The sequence below is a fragment of the Panthera pardus genome, unplaced genomic scaffold (assembly GCF_024362965.1).
Source record: "Panthera pardus isolate Hobbes unplaced genomic scaffold, ASM2436296v1 HiC_scaffold_15, whole genome shotgun sequence".
Lineage (NCBI taxonomy): Eukaryota > Metazoa > Chordata > Mammalia > Carnivora > Felidae > Panthera > Panthera pardus.
The window spans coordinates 12,568,491-12,589,861 of record NW_026526710.1 but is presented as its reverse complement, the minus strand read 5'-3'; the positions used below and the strand labels follow the sequence as shown (position 1 = coordinate 12,589,861).

Genomic DNA, 21,371 nt, shown 5'->3' with positions numbered 1-21,371 from the left:
TAGGTTGCTAGATTTGGTCTGCTAGTATTTTGGTGAGGATTTTTGTGTCTCTATTCATAAGACATATTGGTGTAGTTTTCTTGTGATGTCTTTGATTTTGGTATTAGAGTACTACCGGCCTCTTAAAATTAGTTTGGAAGTGTTTCCTCCTCTTCTGTTATTTGGAAGAATTTGTGAAGAATTGGTGTTAATTCTTTAGATGTTTGATAGGCTTTGGCGGTGAAACCATCTATCTGGACCTGGGTTTGTCAGATGTTGTTTTTAACTCTTACAAGTACCAATTCCTTCTTTGTATAGAAGAGGAAGCTGAAGCTCAGAAAGGCAAATTAAGTAATTTGCTAGTAAGTGGGAAAACTGGGATCTTAATCCAAATTACTTTATGTCAAGTTCTAGGATGATAACAATAGCTGACATTTATTGCGTAATTAGTTAGGTGTCTCTAACCTAACCGTACGAGGTGCTTTAACGTGTTAATCTTCTGCTACAATCCCAACACCAAGTGCCCATTTAGTAGTAACTTCAGTTTTATGTATCTCATACCCATTTTCACGTAGAGAATCTGACACCTAAGGAGATTCAGTGACTTGCCCTACTGAACCTGGGCCAGAAAGTAAATGGTACAGCTGTGCTTCTCACTCACAGGGCTGTCTGACTCTGGGGCCTGCCGTCGTAATTGCTTTCCCCTGTTGTGTGCAGCAAAAGCAGCTGTGCCACATGTGGACAGCTGAGCCCAGATCAGGTCCGACCTCGGATGTGAATGGGTGCGCACCACCCTCCAAGTTCCACTTGAACACGCGGGGCTCAGTCAGCACTGCGCCGTGAAGCGCGGTCTTCTCTCACTGCTCTGCTATGTAGCCAGCGCTCCGCTCCGTTCTGACTTCACGCGGTTAGGCTGAAAATAAATTGTCACTACGTGTAGTACAGAAATGACTTTTAAGGGTATTTTAGTATGTCAGTCACCCAGCAGAGTCGCATAATATTTTTCAACGAGGACATCCAGAGCACTTTACGTGCTTATATAATATTCATATTGTTAGTGAGATTAGATGGTATCTAGCCTATTTGAGTAAAGACGAAAAGCGGGTCTCTCTTTTTTAAGTGAAAGGCCTTGAGGAAGGCCTCAAATGTCCATTCACATTTCAAAGGAGGCACAGAAACTGACCTGATGCCTTGTGTGGGTGGCGGGGCTGGTTGGGTGGTGGAACTCACGGAGGGAGGTTAGATTTGGTCTCCTGCCGAGCAGAGTGGGTGGCGTCTGGGCCTGGGAGTCCCCGGAACAAGGGCTGGAGGCTCCACTCCGCAGAACCAGGTTGTCGGTCGTGCCGCTCACACCTGTGCTCACACCGGTGCTGGGCGTCGTCGTGTCCAGGGCCCGCGGCCTGGCTTCTGCCGAGGCTGGTGTGGGGCCATCCCCTGGAAGTGCAGCGCTGGAGGAGGGTGTCTAGCTGCTCTTAATTTGAGACTTTCAGGCAACTTTTTCCGCAGCCAGCCGTATCCCACATCCCTATCTTTAGAGGCGTACAAGTTTTCTTCTGAGTGCTCTGCGTTTTCACAGTGGGCCTTGGCGGGCATCGTTTTGGTGAGATTCTCCCCCTGAGGCACTCAGCTGAGTAGAGAACATTCATACTTAAGTCCGTTACACATGCATGATAGCTTTCTGTCTTCCTAGATTTCATTGTCACATTTTTTTTTTTAAGATTTTTTTTTTTTTTAGGGGCTCCTGGGTGGCTCAGTGGGTTAAGTGTCTGACTGCTGATTTCAGCTCAGGTCATGGTCTCATGGTTCATGGGACTGAGCCCTGTGTCAGGCTCTGTGCTGACATCGTAGAGCCTGCTTGGGATTCTCTCTCTCCCTCTGTCTCTCTCTGCTCCTCCCCCCATACACATGCTCTCTCTCTCAAAATAAATAAATGAACTTTAAAAAAATAATTTTTAACGTTTATTTATTTTTCTGGCAGAAAGAGAGCACGAACGGGGGAGGGGCAGAGAGAGAAGGAGACAGAACATGAAGCAGGCTCCAGGCTCCGAGCTGTCAGCACAGAGCCCGACGTGGGGCTCGAACTCATAGATCACAAGATCATGACCTGAGCCGAAGTCGGCCGCTTAACCGACTGAGCCACCCAGGCGCCCTAAGATTTATTTTTTTTAAGTAATCTCTATACCCACCATGGGGCTCGAATTTTCACAACCCTGAGATCAAGAGTCGCACGCTCCACCGACTGAGCCAGATAGGTGCCTCCACGTTTGCTTTTTTGTAGGCTTTCCAGTGTCCTTTTTCTTGCCTTTGGTGTTTACACCTACTTTTATTCCTTTACAGCATTTTATTAGGATTTCAGGAAGGAGTGGAGATAAATGCGATTTGTATTTCTTTTGTAAATTACCTCTTCATGTCCTTTGTAAATTTTCTGTTGGGGTTTTCATGTTCTGAATTTGTAAAAACTTTATATGTATATGAACGAAACCTCTTTGACATATGGTAACGGTACAGTCCTTTCTTTTCTGTAAACTTACTTTCGAAACACTTGCTGGAAGATCGTGGGGAAGATTCCAGCTTTTGCTAACTTATACAGATGGTTGTATAGGGAAGTGGATCCTGAGACCAGCTGACTGTACCTTGACTTTTGTATGGATGTGATTTTCTTGTGGTTTTCACCACCTCATAGAAGCTGTCTTATCTATTCACGCTTGAGAACTACTCATACTGTTTCACAAATGACAGACTCTGGCCAAGTGGAAGTGAATAAGTTGCCATCTCCTCTACCAAATACTCTAAATATATGGTCCTGGTCGTCAGCTGGAAAGGTCTGGGAACAGCTGGGCTGAGGAACACGGGTGCTCAGCTGCCTGCCAAGCGTTTGTTGCCTCAGCCCAGCCACATGCCCTGGGCTTGGAAAGAGTCCACTTTTGCACATGCCTTGGAAGGGTAGAAGGAGTCTCTGGCAAATATAAATGATCTCCCTCTGCGTTTAGCAGTGGGCCCAGAGCCATGAGGAAGGGAGTCGTCAGAGGGAAGGAATTAGCAACAGCCCACCATGTGTCCCATTTGGCACGAGTGGACAGGTGTTAACCTTCCTCTGTGCATAGCAGTCAGGAGTACTGGTTTTCAGCTGACTTGTCAGGTTTGACCATGTTCCATTTCCTCTTATGTTTTCTCCAGGCTCCTTCTATCCTAGCCAATAGGAACAGAATGTCTTGCATTAGCAAGACAGGAAAATTATATTGGGTGCAGTCTAGGAAACTTTGATCAGGTGAGGCCTGGTGATAAAGCAGCTTTCAGTGCACATGTCTCTGGGACACCTGATGGAATTTGGAGTCCATCAGTCACTTTGGAAGTGACCCTTGAGGAAGCCCAGAAACACCAGCTCAGTGTCACTTCCCCTTTCCCAGGTCCCCTGGTTACTTGGGAAATGGCTGTGGTGAAATGGCTATGGTGAAATGACGTGAAAACCCAACCTGGTTTCATTTCCCCTCCCTGAATTATTCTTTTCCTCTGATTCCTACTGCCATGATCATCCCAGATCTTTCTCAGGCCTGGTTCACTGCCACGGTTCAGCCAGCACCTTGCTTGTAGCTTCTTCTCGTCTACTATGCTACTGCCATCCTAAATGCACTTTCATTACACTACTTTATATTTAAACCTTTGCTTCTCTTTTCTAAGACCTGGCTTTTGACCCGTCTGCTGTGTTAGTCACAGTCCTGTTGGCACTTGGCACCAGGAGTTCTGTTGTAAGTTGCTCTGATTATTATTCCTACGTTGGAAGGCTCTTGAAGACCAGGACGGTTGCTTACGTCTCTTGAATTTGCCACCACACATAGCTGGTCTTGTGGAAACACTCGTAAGCAGGCACGGTTCTCAGCGGAGTGCTGATGTCTGGGGAAAATGCTCAAAATCTGAAAAATTACCTTGGCAGACTGAGGAAAAAGCCACAGCGTCCTAACTTTTGGGGGGTTTTCTTTAGCTTCAAATTCACCACGTAACTTCACTCTGGAGTTTCCTTTTCTATAAATGGGGAGGGTTGGAGTGAATTATCTTTCAATTCCCACCCAACCCTGAAAGGCTAATTTTCCTTCGTTCTTTGCCTTGATCTTTGTCCTGAAATTAAAACTGATGAGCTGTTTCTGGATCTTGAATTAGGAATTTTTCATTTCTTTGTAGTTCTTTCCCTGACGCATTTTGCAGTTTTCTCTGGGTATGTGCTGCTGAAGGAAATTCGGATTTGCCATTTGGCTACTTTTTAGGAGAGCAGACAAAATGCCGTATCATTCTGATTTCTTTCTTTCTTTCTTTCGTTCGTTCGTTCGTTCGTTTTTTTTTTTTTTTCCCCTCGGAGTTTCTCGTTTGTAAAAATAAAGCTTTCAGGTAGGTGCATGATTTTAACATAATTTTTGCTCTTCTACAGACACAATGAGGCGAGTGGTACGACAGAGCAAGTTTCGGCATGTATTTGGACAAGCGGTGAAAAATGACCAGTGTTACGATGACATCCGGGTTTCTCGAGTGACCTGGGATAGTTCCTTTTGCGCTGTCAATCCCCGATTTGTTGCCATAATCATAGAAGCGAGTGGGGGCGGGGCGTTCCTTGTGCTCCCTCTGCACAAGGTAAGTAATCTGATTTTCCATTCTCTGAGACACCCTCTGGTAATCTCGATTTATTCTGTCATAGATTGACTTTGGGGATTGATAGTTCACTAAGACTTGTGTGCTTGCGGAGACCATTAGGCTCCGATGTAATTGACACTCGGTTCCACACACTTTACTGATCTCATCAGTTTTTTCTAACAGAATCATTAAACAGAATGGTGAACTCTGTTCTGGGTGTGGCTGCTGTGGATAAGAGATTATAATGATGCTGTGAGCATGGGCAGGCACAGGCATCTTATGATTTTGTTAATAATCCTCTTCTCACAGGAGTTTTTCTCAAAAATGCAGTTTTTAAGAGGAGCAGAAATTTGTAAGTTAATCTTCCTCCTCCTCCTCCTCCTCCTCCTCCTCCTCCTCCTCCTCCTCCTCCTCCTCCTCCTCCGGTGTAGTGAGTGATCGGTTTTGAGACTTTTTGGTCTTTTGAATGATAAGTGGAATGAGAACTTAAGAAAATGTCCCCAAACAGTGCAGGTTTCAAGTCTGGACAAGACTGAGTTTTAGCATAGAATCTAAGCAGTGCAAATAAGCGGTAGAAATAAAGGGTCTTTACTGAAAGCTGTTCTGTGTGACCTTCAACCTTAGCCCACTTCCCGGTCTCCTGACTTTCTCCTTCCAGAGAGCCTTCTCCAGTAGGGGGAGAAGGTAGGAGATTTGGGAATTTCTGACTGTTCTTGAATATTACAGACGAAACTCGGTACTACTTTAACAGGAAATCACAGCATTGCAGATCAGGAGGGAGGGGGTGCTGAGAGAGAGAGAGAGCTTGCAAAGCATCCTTTTGTAGTTGGCTTCTAGGAGGAAAATAAGTTTGGTGAGTCCTGAGCTCTAGTGATAAGGGCTCAGTACTGGTGAGGACGCAGGTGTTGGGTCACGTTACAGCTGTTTCCACTCTGCTGAGAACATTGGTTCCCCCTGACTCTCAGCCATGCATATTAGGGGTACATCTCATAATGGACCGTGTGATTCTGAAAGTGGTTACAGTAAAGTGAATTGCCGTCAAAGTATCATTTCCCATTACATTTTGGTGTTTTTTCATTGGGAAAACTCTCACTGGGAAAACTTCCAATTCTCCTGTACTTTATTTTCTCTCAGATGCTCATGACTGACTCATTTTAACACCTGATTTTTACTTCAGTGGCCCGATGGATGCGATAGTCCACAATGGGACCGTCTCACTACAGAAATAGGAGAGGGATGCGTTTTGGAAACAAATTTGTTAAGTGTTTTCCAAATGTACCTTCCTTATTGGCAGAGCTGGTGATTATATTTTAAAGGAGAATCTTTTCATTAAGTTGAAATTTAATTTTCTACTTGAATACTTTTCTTTCTGTGGAGAAAATGGCTGTTTTGTGGCAAATAATACATTACAGTATTATAACTGCTTACCCGATTCTAGAGTGGGAGTTTGAATTTACGGTCAGTCGCGTGTGGTGGGTTTGACAGTGGCCAGATGAGAGGACACCTCAGCTTGTCAGCCGAGATCCAGCAGTACCAGACCACCGCCATCTGTTTGGGAGTTTGCGTTTTTATTCCCCCTTTTATAGACTGAGGGATACGTTTGGGTTGGTTTTTTTCCTTCAAAGAAATGGAAGAAGCTAATTGAGAAGCCCGAAATAACTTTTGAATGGCTAATCTTTGTCTGAGTTGAGACAGTTCTCTTCAAGTTCTGCACCCACAAAAGGCTCTGTGAATCCATCTTGTACAAACCATGGGAAACTTTGAGCTTCATTAATACCACTTAAGGGAGACCTGCCTGTGGTTCCTAAGCTAACTAGATCTTAGGATTTGGTTCTCACTTGCATTGGTATTTTGTTCCTTTCCCAGTTTTGTAGGAATTAAGATAAAATAAGTTACCGTGTTTGGAAGAAGTGTTAGTTTTTGGAGGAGCCTCAAGGGTCTTTTTCCCAGACAAATATACGGTCTGGGTGGCTCTGCTCCTCAAAGATTAATTTGTTTTGGAGGAGGTGACAGCCTGGCCATTGGAAATGAGGTCAGTACTTGGGAGTTACTGACTTTTGTAATCGATGGGTTCACATGTACCATGTGGGATTTTTGTGTCCTAAAGTGTCTGTATTTAGCCCTTAGAGTCGCTGTGGCATAGAGGGAGAGCGCGGGTCTGGGGATTGGGGAGCCGGGTGGTTCAGTCCCGGCTCTACCGCAGACTTGTACTGGGACACGGATATGTCACTGTCCTTCCTGCAGTTTCAGTGTCTTGACAACTTTGAGATAGTTTTATAACGAGGTGCTGCTTTTGTTTAAAGCAAACAAAACCCAAATTCTCACATATAATACGAAATGATACCCGAAATCAAGATTGCAGGCAACGATGCTCTGGGTGTGTGCTGGGCTCCAGTGCGTGCTGATAGTCTGGAATCACTCTAAACGTGAACTGTAGGAGACGGGCATGGTTTTTAATGACCATCTCAGAGACTTCTAGTAATGTCCATCCCTCCCCTTCTTTCTGGCTATAGACAGGCAGGTTGGTTTTGGTGATGCTTTGGGGCTCTCTGTGCACGTTAATATTGAATATGCACGTATCGATCTTCAGATGTATTGTGACTCTTTCGGGAAGGCTCCTGTTAAAAAACACGGCCTTCCATGAATTTCTCTTCAAAGCCGGTTAGTGTCAGCAGTAAATAGGGCTTATTATTGCTACTTCGTGAGGCTTGTGGTTAGATTCTGGGAAAATCCTGATCTCTGTCTTGCGGGACTTAAAAAAATGGAAAGAGTAGCGGAGACAGATACAGTAAAACACATACATAAGCAAGAGGCAAACTTAGGAATGAATGTATATTTATTTTAAGCGTATGGTTTCTGAGGTTTTTGTTAAGAAGGTTGTATTAGGGAGAGTGGGATCGTAGGAGGTCACTGCTAGAGGACTACAGAAAGTACTCAGCCCTGAGGTGGAGTGATTTCGATTAGCACGCATGGTTCGGGATCTCTTGTGTAATGTTCCTCTCAAGCTGTGGCATGCCGTGCTGTCATGACTTGCAAGGTGTGGCTTAATACATTTTCTTAGGATTTGGTCTTTCAGGGGATGAATAATAGCAGTCTTGCAGAACAGAAGTTGGCTTTGTGGTTTTGACCGTAGGGATGCCCCCCCCGCTCGGTTACACAAGCTGCCTTGTATCAAGAGCATACGGGTTTCAGCTCCCCGTGTGCTGTATCACGTGGGCATGAACGAGCCTCTGCTGTTGTGGGGCAGCCGCACTGGTGATGCGGGATGGGGCATTCCCATCCCTGTCGTGAGCTGTGGTGGCTCAAAACGCCGGTGTTTGTGGGACGGTACGTGTGCGTGCGTGTGCACCTACACGCTGACACTTCAGATCACAGTGAATCTAAATCCTGACTTAAAACAAGGGTGGGGGGGAGCTGTTAGAGTAATATGCTCTTGATCTCTTAACGTTCACTTAAGTGGAGGATGCAAATTGGAGGGCTCCTGTCTCCCCTAATTGCTTTCTCCCTTCCTCCCTGGGCCCTTCCGACTTGGGGTTTTTGGGGTGGTGGCTAATTTCATCCTTCCGGTAATTGCCTCTGAGGAAGTTGAGCTCTGGGCCATGGTGGGCTGGGTGTGGGGCCAGGCCTCTGTTAACCTTTTGGGTCACTGTCTCCTCTCCTGGTTCTCTGGAATAGCTGTGCGGTACCTTCTTACGCACAGTGATGTTTCTCCCGTTTGTTGTAGGAACTGTGTGTGGGGATATTTGCGACATTGCTTTATTTATGTCTCTGAGCTATCTTTTCAACTCCTTTTGTAGTCTTTATCAACTAGGGTTGTGTGAAAGAATTCAGTCCAACAGAAAATAATTTCAGTAAATATTTTCTTGGTTCTCTCAAGGATGGGACATGCTATGCCTTCTAGATGCATACGAGAGAAATTAATTCGTCACATACACGTGTTGCCTTAGAGCATCAGGACTTAGTTTTCTCACAGAGCCTGGGTTGACAAGGGTTGCTTTAGAGTGTTTTTCTTTCATAACGATTGAGGAAGAAATCTTGATTCATTTCGGTCAGTATCCTAAGTACCTCTTCTCACTGTCTAGTATGCAACTCAAGTGTTCTCTCGGACTCAGAGTCAGGGGAAGGTCTCCTCTGGGTTCCCTTAGCTGCTTGTCTGTGCCACTGGTACCACAGCCTGCACCGTCACATTGGACTTGAATTATTTTCTTAGCCACCTCACAGATAAGGGGAGGATGCTTATAATTACAGCCTCTTGATCTCTTTGACAGTCACTTGGATGGAGGATGCAAACTGGATGGCTGTTCGTACAGTAGCCCTTGGTAGAGGTTCTCCAGAATCTGGCCTTAATCCATTGTGGTGGACCTACAGGATGTCCTCCAGTCATTCTGCCCTCGTATTCGCGGTGTCCTGTGGCCTCCCCCACCAACTCCCCCCCCCACACACACACAGTAAATAGGGCTGAACGTGTAACCACTGGGATATGGTAGAATTGATGGCATGTGACTTCTGAGACTAGGTCATGAAAACTTACTGGCTTCCACTTTGTCCCTTTGGGAAGCACCATGTTTCGAGGACACGTAAACAGTTCTCTGGAGGGGTCATGGGACCTCCTACCTGTAGTCCGCACCAGCTGACCAACCATGTGAGTGAGTGGTCTTGGAAGTGGATCGTGCAGCCCTGACATACTGACTCATGAGAACTCTGAACCAGAACCACTCACATAAGGTGCTTTGGGACTCCTAACCCTCAAAGTATGAGAGAATAAATGTTGACTGTTTTCAATAGCTAGGTTTCAGGGTAACTTACTAAGCAGTGGTTGATAACTAATACATGTATTCTTCAAATATAGCGGAGCACTTGACTCATAATGTTAGGTCACACAATGTGTGAATAAATGAGTTACTAGTAGCGACCTAAAAGGCCTTTTGGTAGTTTTAGGCACTCTTTCCACACATTTATGTAGATACGTAGATAGATTCAGGTATATAACATTCTCAAATAAATCTTAAATGAATAATTGAGGGATTCTGTACAGTGTCAAGAGAAGATTATATGGCAAGATTTGGTTATCCTGTGTTCCACGATACTATCATATAACCTAAAAAATGTGTTGGAACGTCATAGTCACTGTCCTCTGTGTAACTTCAAATTATGTTATTGGTTTTGGGGAAGAGTCAGGAATGTTAATATTGATGGTGGGACTGAAGGTGATTTTTATTTTTTACTTTATAATGACCTGTATTTTTTCAAAATATTTTACAATGAACTTATTACAGGTAAAGGTTATTTCTAAAAGTATTACCAGTAATATTATCAGAACATGTATGAAGAGTTCATTGTTCTTTAAGCTTGAGTGAAGTCTAAAGCGGTACCTTTTTTTTTGCTTTTTTAAAGGCTCTTTTTATTTATTTTTAAAAAATGCTTATTTTATTTATTATTTTTTTTTACATATGAAATTTATTGTCAAATTGGTTTCCATACAACACCCAGTGCTCATCCCAACAGGTGCCCTTCTCAATACCCATCACCCACCCTCCCCTCCCTCCCACCCCCATCAACCCTCAGTTTGTTTTCAGTTTTTAAGAGTCTCTTTAAAGCAGTACCTTAAAAAAAATCATATTTATTCGTCCACCTACTCATACTCAGTCCTTAGACATTTGAGTACCTGCTCAACGCCAGGACCTTTGCTGGGCTCTTGCTCTTAAAAAGCTTTGGTAACGGTTGACCTTGATCTCTCCGGTGGGGAGCTTTGTGTGCACATAAAGTTGTCTGACACAGTGATGAGAGATGAGTTCCAGCTGAGGCTCCTAAATCAAGGAAGACATCACAGAGAAGGTTCTACTGGAATTCAGGTTTCTCCTGTGTGTAGGAGCCAGGGATGAAACAGAAGAGGAGCCCAGCCAATTCGCTAAACTGATGAGTTTGAAGAGGTGCTCTGTTCCCAGAAGGACAGAGAATGAGGTGGGAGCCACATTCTCCCTCAGACTCCTGGGTCTTGGGGAGTGGAGGTGGGTGTTTGGTGAAACTGGAGAAATGGGATGTTCCATCAGAGGGATTAAGAGGAGGTGACAGGTAGCTTTTTGGCAGAAACACCAATTCTTTCATTCTCTTTGTCTGTCACTTCCAGTGTGAATAGTGCAAAATTGGTGTTTTCCTTAATCATCATATGGACACGAACCAGAAAATAAGCAGCACCGTTCTCCATTTTAGGATTGTCATAACTGGATCAACACAGCATCGTTCCTGTTTCTTCTTCAGCAGACGGCAGTGACGTCATGTCATATTCATAAAAATGAGACTCGGGTGTGACATCAGAATGTGCTTGGAGGGTCTCCTTCATACATGGTGTCTTAGTTTTTGCACTGGTTAGGGTGGCTTTCATCCCTGTGTTCTGCAGTTGCAGAAATCAAAACTCAGATTGAGTGAGTGCCCAGAGCTATGGGGTCTTTCGTGGATTAGAACCTGGGTCTCTGAGTCTTTATTTGATTCGTACATGTGTATCGTGTATATTTTTGATGAACATTTTCCCCCACTGAGTGCGAAAGATTTTTTTGTTTTTGTTTTGATATAGAAACTGTGGTCTAATTGATACTTAATCCTTTGCATTCTTTCTCTGGGGTTAGAAGGCTTAATAACAAAACGCTTGCTCGTCAGGGCTTTGGTTCTGTCAGTTCAGAGAATTGTCTTAGGGTTTGGAAAATACTGGGTCTGTACCATGCCTCGAGGACACGGCCGCAGCGATGAGATCTCGCAGCACTTCACATTACTGAGGGTGTCCTTTAAGCGCCAGGCACCGTGCTGATAAGTGCCTTCTTTCACGGGCTAGTTCCAAAGGGACGCCAGTCTCCTGATGGTGCTTTTCTCCATGACCCCCAGTCACTGCCAGCACCTGCTGGATTTGCGTGGGCTGCGTCTCCCCCTTACTGTACACGGCTGACAGGCAATTTCCATTCCCACAAATAACAGTGATCCGTTTTGGACAAGGGTAGCGACGCCAGTAGCCCTTTGTACAGATGTGGACGTTTGGCACATGGTAGCTTTGGTGTCACGGGCAGGGGATAATTTTATTCAGTGCTAGTATCCTGATGTGTCATGGGATGCCCATTCACGCCTCCTGAAATAGACGCTGTCTGATGCCTGAGCACCTCAAAACTGTCGATTGTATGGGCCTTGAAAGGCTGGGAGGCAGGGGTGGGGGGAGGAGGATGCAGGGGAAGGGCACCAGGTGCAGAACAATGACTTCCAAATTATGTCACGAGCCGCCAGCCACACGAGCACTGTACGGCCTCATTACCACATGAAGTGCCACAGAAGGGCCCTTTCATTTTCTCCCAGTGACTGTTTGCCACAGTCTTGCTATAGGGGCTCGTGGCGGGGGGATACACTGCTCACCCCCAGTTAACAACGGAGCACAGAATCCTGGCAGAAGGAACCTCACAATGTACCCCGGGGCTATTTTTGATTACAGTGAGTGGCTGTGACTCAGAGTGTGCCCTGGCAGATGACGGCTTCCACCCTCCCCTCCCCATCCTCCTCCCCTGGAGATGAGCAGGCAGCCTGTCCTTTGTACGTTTCCTTGGCCGCCTTCTCCTGCCGCTGCAGTTCACTGATCTGTCCACAGCAGCCGGCCCGCAGGCCTGACAGGGCTCTGACAGTGGTTTTTACCATATATGGCCATCAGAGCTCTGGGGCTGTCAGCCGGCCAGGATAATTTCCTTCCTTTGCTTTGATTGGCTGCTTGGTGGCTCACAGAATGGTGGGATCTGGGAGTGTGTGGTGAAGGGAAGCCACTGAGTCAAGTGCAAAGAACCTTTAACTCTTTGCTGGTTTTTTGGAGCGTGGATCTGGGCTGAGCACACGGGCCAGTGCTGCCTGCAGAAGCCCTCGGTGTCCAAACGTTATAACCTAAGTCTGGGGAAGCGGCAAAGAAAAGGTTTCTGAACTCAGATCACTCTGAAATAGACCCAGGGTTTAGTGGACAAACATCTGCAGTCCTGATTTGTCCAGAAGCCTCCTTATAACCATGTGCAGCAAATTTCCTGCTGCCGAGTTGAATATCTGTGTTCGTTAGGGGTGGGACCTGAGTTGAGTCCAGGGGAGGCTGAGCTGGGAGGGGTGAGTGATGGAGCACGTGTTGGCTCTCTTAGAGGAACGGTGACTTGGGTTTCTTTTCTGGCTGAGCTTTGTAAGTCATGAGTAAATGATACAGTCTGCTGAATTGGGTCTGTCCTCCTGTCCTGCGTGTTTATAACTGCTGCAAGGTGTGAACTGCCTCTGCCATGGAACCCAAGGCATTTACCTTAAAAAAAAACCCCAAAAAACAACTTCCGCTATTTTTCTGGTTTTCATCCCTACTTACTTCAGGGAGGGTGGATTTTTATTCTGAAGCTTGTATGTAAACCCGTGCAGAGCTGGGATTGAAAGGGGTGGTAGCTCTGGAACGCTTCGTCATTCACAGAGGGTCCTGGGGGAGACCCCTCCAGTGTCATTTGCTTAGTACAAGCAACCGATTACTCTGCTTCCTGGTTTGATACTGAATGGTTGAATTTCCTCGATTTGCAGTTATATCAATAGTTATTTTGCTTTTCAGCTTCTGCTTTCAAGCTGAATTTTATTTTGACTAGATTCCACCTCATCTGGGGTTCCTAGTTTTTTGTTTGTTCTCAGACCAGAAGTGTTTGGAATTACGTGTCTGTAGTGATGAAGTTTTCACTTTACAGATTTTTTGTTAGGAAATACAGTGTCTATTCCCGATTACATATTTGGGTGCAGTTGAGTAAGGAGACGTTCCCTTCCACTGTTTCTGCTTTCTGATAGTGAAATCAATAGTTTTACAGTAACTTCCCTCAGATTCTTAATGAGGACTTTTAAAATGGTCTATGCAGTATTAGACCCAGGTTTTAAAGAGGGCCCGTGATCACCAAAATAATCTGTTTGGCATTTTCTCTCGTACCCGTGAAGACTGTTGTTTTTCGCTCACAGGCAGGTGAGGCCTCTGCAGAAGCGCCCTGCCTCTCCCTGGCAGCTCGAGTGTCTGGCTTACTTTCCAGGACTGGGTAACCCAATCTGTGTGTTTTATTCCAGGGCACCTCCGCTTACCCTCAAGGTTGGTGTTTTTGGTTCTCTTAAAGTAAAACCTCCTCCGAATGTACTACTCCTGGGTCAGGAGCTATCCCTCTTGGCGACCAGCTTGTCCACAAGTCAGATATCGTGTGCCTCAGTCTTTCCAGTCTGCCGTGGAAGTCCCTGTCTCATCACCTGTGCCTCTCCCCAGCTATCTTCGTGTGAAGCAGCAGGGCCTGAAGAGATTTCAGCAGAGCGTGTATCTACGTAAAGAATACCGATACCAGAGAAAGGTAGTTGAAAAACCAGAAAGCCCACTTTAATAGACATCCTTTTTGGACTCCTTTGAACTCCACACGGTGTATATGGAGCCCTTCTGCCTGGCGGAAAACTTTTCCTTAGCTCCTGAGCATTTGCTTGACTTCCCGTCCTCCTTACGGAGTTGGGGAGTTCTCAGTGTGACCCTCCAAGGCCAGCAAGGAGTTACGGTCAGTGCCTTACAAAAAAGATCCTCAAATGTATGGACGGAATGACAAAGTTATTGAACTTTGGGCATATAAAGTGATTTTGATTAACATTTTTTCCTAAAATAAAAACTTACGTGAAGATAAAGTAGGGACAGACAGTTTGCAAAATCTTTATCTCTTGTTCCTTGATTCAGGATACGGTAGGGGTTGTGTTAGACCCTTACATCCGAGGGTAGAATAGCCCGTCTGGATAATAAGCACAGATTATAATGATGGGTCATGAAGCGGCTGGATAAGATGACTGTAGGTCCGAAGCTGGAAAGGCACTGGGAAGCTGCCGTGCCGGACCAGCCAAGAGGGATGGTGTGGACTGTTCTCAGAAGCCAACACCCTGGAACAGTGTGGGTGTCCGCGTCGCTGAAATGCCAGGACGTCAGCTGGAAAGACGTCGTATGCGGAAGGAGCGTCTTACGGGGGAATGCTTGATTTGACTGATAAAATTAACGTGTCACTTTTTTTTAATTTTTTTTTATTTTTTTAACGTTTATTTATTTTTGAGATAGAGACAGAGCATGAACGGGGGAGGGTCAGAGAGAGAGAGGGAGACACAGAATCTGAAATAGGCTCCAGGCTCTGAGCTGTCAGCACAGAGCCCGACGCGGGGGGCTCGAACTCACGGACCCGTGAGATCATGACCTGAGCCGAAGTCGGACGCCTAACCGACTGAGCCACCCAGGCGCCCCAACGTGTCACTTTTTAACACCGTGGGAGTTTATTAACTTTTTGGAAACCTGTGTTATCATGAGAATGAGCCTGCTGGGCAAAGTGCTGGGTAGCTGTACCGAATGGTAACATTTTGAAAGAGCCATCCATTAGATGCTCCCAGAGCGAGCAAGCTAATGTGTGGATTGAAAATGGTTATCATGTAAGGGGTCGTTGTTACATCAAGAAACAGTCATTCTGAATGATCTTTTATAGAATGCAGAGGTCATGTTGGCAGCTTCCTACTGTTGACTTTGGAGTTTGGGAGGGTGAAAATGTCTGCTGGTTCATCTGAGATATACCATTAGCTCCTTTTATTTATTTATTTATTTATTTATTTATTTATTTATTTATTTATTATTTATTATTTATGAACTAGAGAGAGAGCAGGGAAGGGACAGAGAGAGACAGAAGATCTGAAGCAGTCTCTGCGCTGTCAGCACAGAGCCCTACGTGGGGCTCAAACTCACAAACTGTGAGATCATGACCTGACCCAAAGTCGGACACTTCATGGACTGAGCCACCATTAGCTCCTTTAAAGACACATCCCAGAGTGGAGCTCCTTTATAGGAACAAGTATGCAAGAGGACTACTGTACACATTTTTCCGTAGATATTTAGAGCGTTTTGGTTGCTCGGTACTGCTCTCAGCACGTAGGATGAGTTCACTTCTTAAGTATGGATTCCTTTGTGTGTGTATGTTTTAAAGTTTTTATGTATTTCTTTTGAGAGAGAGGGGCAGAGCGAGAGAGAGAGACCCCAAGCAGGCTCCGTGCTGTCAGTGCAGAGCCCAACATGCACAGCTCAGTCCCACGAACTGTGAGATCATAACCTGAGCTGAAATCGTTGGATTCTTAACTGACCCGAGGCAGCCAAGTGCCCCAGTAGGGGTTCCTTTTTGACATGAGGTGTGAGAAGTAAGGTGCACTGGTAGATGGAGGTGGGACAGTTACGGTTTCCCATTGAAATGGATGGGAAATGTCTTGAACAACCGGGACTACCATGTCATAAGAGTTACACTGTATTTTGTATACCTCAGGAGGAATGTGTTTGCAAAGTTATTTACAATCACAAGTGTTCCTTCTTAGAGCAGTTAGAGAATACATTTACTGGTGCTTAAATTTTGATTTCACTTTCCCCTCTCCAAACATGCCTGTTGGAGGAAAGTGTTGCCTAACTTTGGGTTTAGTTGAAGCATCAGTTTTCCAGGAGCTCTTTTCAGTTTTGTGGCTGCTTTGAAATTTTTGAGAACTTTCCCCAAACCCAGAGTAAATGATAATGCTGGTGTCTAGGTGGTTTTCTGCCACGATGCGGATTGGTGGCTGGAACATGTCAAAGCCATCAGCCTCAGCTCGGGCCAGCCACATGGAAATTGTGCTGTCACACCTCTGCCTTGTGCCAGCTGTACACGCACTTTGGAGGCTGAATTTTCCCTGGGGCTCATGTTGCTGGGCCCCTGGCAGGCCAAAGGATCTTTCAGATAATGATAGTGCATGACTCGGTGCCCTGACCTAGTCCACTGGTATTCCCCAAGTGTGTGAACGAGGCTCGGGGCCGGAGCCTTTGGTAACCTGGGTCATTTTTTGCCCCTTGAGTTGACTTGCTGGCAATTCCCACCACTTGGAGTTTTAGCTAGAGAGGTGTACATAGAGTTCTCCCATGGCAAGTGGCTGGGACTAGGAAGTAATCAATAAATTTGTACACATTATTTAAAGCAGGGAGTCTAAAGAGTGACAGACTATTATTCTCAGCTAAACTTTCAATTCCATGCTAGAAAAGTGGGAATATTCTAGATGATGCAGCTGAGGTGTGACACATCCTTAATGAGACAGTGACCTGATTTGTTAGTAAATGAAATTATTCTCTATAGGAGCCTTGGAAAATTGATAGGTAGTTCTTAAAATAAACCACCATTTAGTTAAAAAAAAGGGGGGGGGGCTGGCATTAAATTCTTGTAACTCTTCTTTTCAGCCTCTGCATTTATTTACATTTGCTGCTTAGAAGCTCAGGTGAGCCATGTTGCCAGCCTGACTTACAGTGGGTGTCTCTTCTGAATGGCCCCCCACACGCCAGCAATTAGACATGGATGCCTCGGTTCGTTGACCGGATGATGAATGAGGATGCGTCATGGGTAGGAATGAGAAATACATTCTCATTAAATGCTAGTGCAAAATGTTTCTCAGAACGGTGCGTCCACATCTTTACCATATACGGCCACTGTTGTGTGGTTTCTTTCAGTTTCCTTGTACCGAGCTCTCAGCAGTCTATAAGTGCCCAGCTCTGCCCTTTTAATAACATACACTCATAGGGTAAAATATGCTGTGCTTTTCTCTTAATTGATTTTATTATGGGTAAGAAGATACTCAAGTGTAAGCCCTTGAAATCGTGATCGCTGACCCTTGATTGATTTACATACATCCTGTATGTAAAACGATTAGGGCACATTTATTTTTTTCAAAATTTTTTCTTCTTTTTAGAAAGAGAGCGCAGGCTCCATGCCCAGCAAGTAGTCAAAGTGGGGCTCAAGCTGAGCCCCTGAGATCATGACCTGAGCCGAAATCAAGAGCTGGACACTGCACCAACTGAGCCATCCAGGTGCCCCAAGTGTGCCACTAAGATGCCAGTTCTTCTCACACTTTCTTCCTTTTTTGTTCCTTTATCACTATCAGACATTTAGTCGATGGCCTTTTTGTTCTGCTGCAATATGATGCTACTTTCCCTGTTTTATTTGTTGTAAGGATTTGTGATGATGTTTACAACCAGAGGAAACAGCTGGTGGCAGGGTATCATTTTTATGAGCTCTATTTCTGATGACCAGCTGCCAATAGCTTTAACATTACTGTTGTGCCTTTTTCACAACCCGTGGCCTAGTGGGAATTTTCTTGCCCTGTGGAAATCTAGTACGGCTGGATCGTCACTGATGCTTTCGGTCTGTGCTGCTTCACTCCATTTCTTTATTTAGAAAATGGGGACAGTACAGATGCTATATCATGAAGCAGCTTGGTGAGAACGAAGACAGAAAGGTCTTCGTACGGTTCCTACCATGTAACATAAGCATTCTGAAAGGGTTCGCAAGTTTTCTTCTTCTTTGGCTTTGATGGGAAGGAGGGCAGTTGGTAGCGGTTGCCCTTTCAATGGGATTCAAGTTCCTGCGAAAACATTCGGCTCTTTAGTACTTTGATGCCCTGGACTTGTCAGCACTGAGCTGAGAGTGGAAGAGAGGCTTACTGCTCACTGTTCTCAAATGTCTGACTTGACTGAACGGTATCTTTAAGCCACGATTGTGTAATTTTAACCTAAAAAAAAAAAAAAAAAGGCATTTAGTAAGTTTCACAGTATAATTAAGAACAACTTGTATTAGAGAAAATTATTTGATGTCCTTGGAAGCTCAGAGTTTATTTAGTAACTGTACTTTGCCATCAAAGAGGCCAGACGTGGTTTGCTGGGCAGAGCCTAAGAATGCAAAGATAAAACAATTCAGATACAAAAACTTTTTTCCCTTGGGAGTAAAGTGTTTTTCTTTTTTTAATTATTTTTTAAGATAGGAAACAAAATACTAGGACACTCATGTACTCACCCACAAGATTAAACAGATGTTAATATTTTACCATGTTTGTTTCCTACCTCCCATTTTTTAAAAAACAATAAAGCATAACAGATGTAACTAAAATACCATTCCCCTTTTTTCCTCTTCTCCTTCACCAGAGGTAATCATTTCCTCAAAGTTGGTATGTATTCTATTTGTGTACTTTTACTACATGTGTATGTATCTGTACATAGACTGATTTTTGTGTGTGTTAAACTTTTGTGTGAGTGATACTTATTTCCATACCAAGGACAGTTAAATTGCTTCTGCTTTTTTCACCATTCCCAGTGATGCCGCGGTTAATATCCTTTCTGTGCAAATACGGGGACCTTTCTTGCCCACAGACCACCTCAAATGGTATTGCTCAGGGGTGGGCAGCTTCACCTCTACCTGTGTCCAGATTGCTCTCAAAAAGAATCAGAGCAGGAGCCTTCAGTGAACGGTCGCTTGGAATTCCTCTTTCCTGACATCCTTGCCAACACTTGTAATTAGGCTTCTAAATTGTTGCCAGTTTTAATAGGTATAAGATGTTACCATAGCATTTTAATTTCTAGTTCGCTGAGTGAGACCAAGTATCTTTTCATACATCTGTATGGGCTTTTCCTTCTCTGTGAATTCAGTGCTCCTGTGCTCCTGTCGTTTGCCATCATTCTGTCAGGTTGTTTGTTGACTTTGTTGGATATGGATGTTGCATATGTATCTTCTCTGTCTGCAGCTTGTCTGCACTCTGCTTGTTTTTTTGTTGTTCATGAGGGGAGTTTGCAACAGTGTTTGTCATGTAGGCTTCAGTTTCTCTTTGTCATACCGTCCTTTGTTATCAGGGTGGCACAGTCCTTAAGTGAGGGGTTGAGCGGTACTGCTCTTTTCTGTTCTCTGGAGAGTTTTGTCTGAGCCGATCTCTTCCTTGAGTGTTTGGTAAAGCTCTCCTGTAAAACCACGTGGGCCTAGTGGCCTTTGGTATTATGTGATTAGATTTATGGGGAGGTAGGTAGTATGTGGACTTTTGTTACTGGTCTTTTGTGGCTATGGGTCTATTCAGGTTTTTTATTTATTGACAATTTTTTGATGTTTTTTTTCTAGGAGATTGCTTCTTTCATCTGGTGTTTTAAAATTTATTATCAGATGTTATTCCTAGTATTTTCATATTATGTGAATTTACACCATATTTGTAAGTTATGTCCCTTGTTAAATTCCTGGTATTTGTGCTTTCTCTTCTTTCTTAATCTATCCTATTGTGTTGATGTGGCTTATTATTTATTTTCTTTCTTGTTAATTTCTTTTCATAATTTTACATTCTTTGGGTGTGCTCTATATAAAAATACGGCAACCTTTTCATGTGCTTATTATCAGCTCCTTAATTTTCAGACTTTCTGTATATGTGCATTTAAAGCTAATTGATTTACCGTTAAGATCTGTTTTAGCCCTCTCCCACAAGTTATGAAACGTCATGTGTTTATTGATCAGTTTTAACATTTCTATTGGCCATTATGACTTTCTATGTGAATTATTTAGTAAATTTAAAAAATTTTCAGATGCCTTAGGGATTTTTGGTTCATATTTTTTCTATTAATTTTTAATTGAATTGCATTGTACTCTGAACATGCACTATGAGGTATTGATTTCTTGGTATTTTGTGAGATTTGCTTTGTGGTATCCTAATTGGTCATTTAAAAACGATCATGTTTAATGTGTGTTTGAAACAAATGTTTATTTTTAAATATTGGCTCCAAGGCTAGATATATCCATTAGATAAATCTTGTTACTTTTTTTCCCCCAGTGTTTATTTGGTTTTGAGAGAGAGAGAGAGACACACACACAGAATCCGAAGCAGGCTCCAGGCTCCGAGCTGTCAGCACAGAGCCCAACGCAGGGCTCTAACCCATGAACCGTGAGATCGTGACCTGAGCTAAAGTTAGAGGCTTAACCAACTGAGCCACCCAGGAGTCCCAAAGCCTGTGACTTTTGTTAAAGTCTTCTATATTCATACTAATTTTTGTCTGTTTGCTTGAGAGTGAGTCTTTGTTAAAATCTCTTAAGATTATGGCTTTGTCATTTTCTCTTCATAGTTCTCTCAGCTTCTGCTATAAATATTTTGAGTTTGTGCAGTTAGAGGAATTAGACTTCCTAGTGCCTTTAGCATCCCAGTGAATTGTTTCAAAATTATACAGTGACATTAATCTTTAATAGTGCATTCTACCTTAAAGTCTGTCCTTGCTCAGCTATTTGGCATATATTTTTACGGCCTTCCCCTGCTTTAATTACTTTTTAGTTTTCTTGTTTTTTGTTTGTTTTAGAGAGAGAGAGCATGAGCGGGGGAGAGGGGCGGATGGGGGAGGAGAGAATCCCAAGCAGGCTCCATGCGCAGTGCAGAGCCTGACTTGGGGCTCGGTCCCACAACCCTGGGAATCATGTCTGAGCCACCCAGGCACCCCTGCCTTTTTATTTTTTAACTTAGTTCCTTTATTACTTTTAAAATATGTCTTGTAGCTGGTTGTAATCAAATCTGAAACATGCTGTCTTTTAGCTGGTGGGTTCAATATGTTGATACTACAATTACATATTATGTATATCACAGTGTTACTGTAAAATGAACACCTGCGAGTCCACCGCCACCTGCATGAGAAATAGAATATTACAGGGAGTAGTAGCTTACGGGCTGGGTCACTCACACGGTTTTTGTGAGGATGCAGTACAGAAAATAGGGAAAACAACCTGGCTAGAGGCCTCAGCAGCAGTTGCTTCTTTAAGGAGAGATGGGATCAGGGATATGACAGAGTGGATTCCAGCAGTTGCTGAATTTGGGGTGACGTTTATTGAGCCCTGCAAATGCTGGGAAAGTACTTTACCTGGATTATCTTCAATTTGTCTTCACATCAGCTCATATAGAAGGAATCA

The 21,371-nt window shown here is 44.1% G+C and overlaps 1 protein-coding gene across 2 annotated transcripts in view; it reads left to right on the top strand.

Moving 5' to 3' along the window:
* Positions 1-21,371, top strand: part of CORO1C (coronin 1C) — a 74,411-nt gene that overhangs the window by 22,867 nt on the left and 30,173 nt on the right. The window contains exon 2 of one of the 2 annotated variants that reach the window (XM_019467218.2): positions 4,400-4,599. The exons of the other annotated variant lie outside the window; for it this stretch is intronic. Coding sequence (XP_019322763.1) covers positions 4,405-4,599 — 195 coding nt within the window. The 5' untranslated portion in view covers positions 4,400-4,404. The remainder of the gene's footprint in view (positions 1-4,399; positions 4,600-21,371) is intronic. 2 annotated transcript variants of the gene reach the window in all.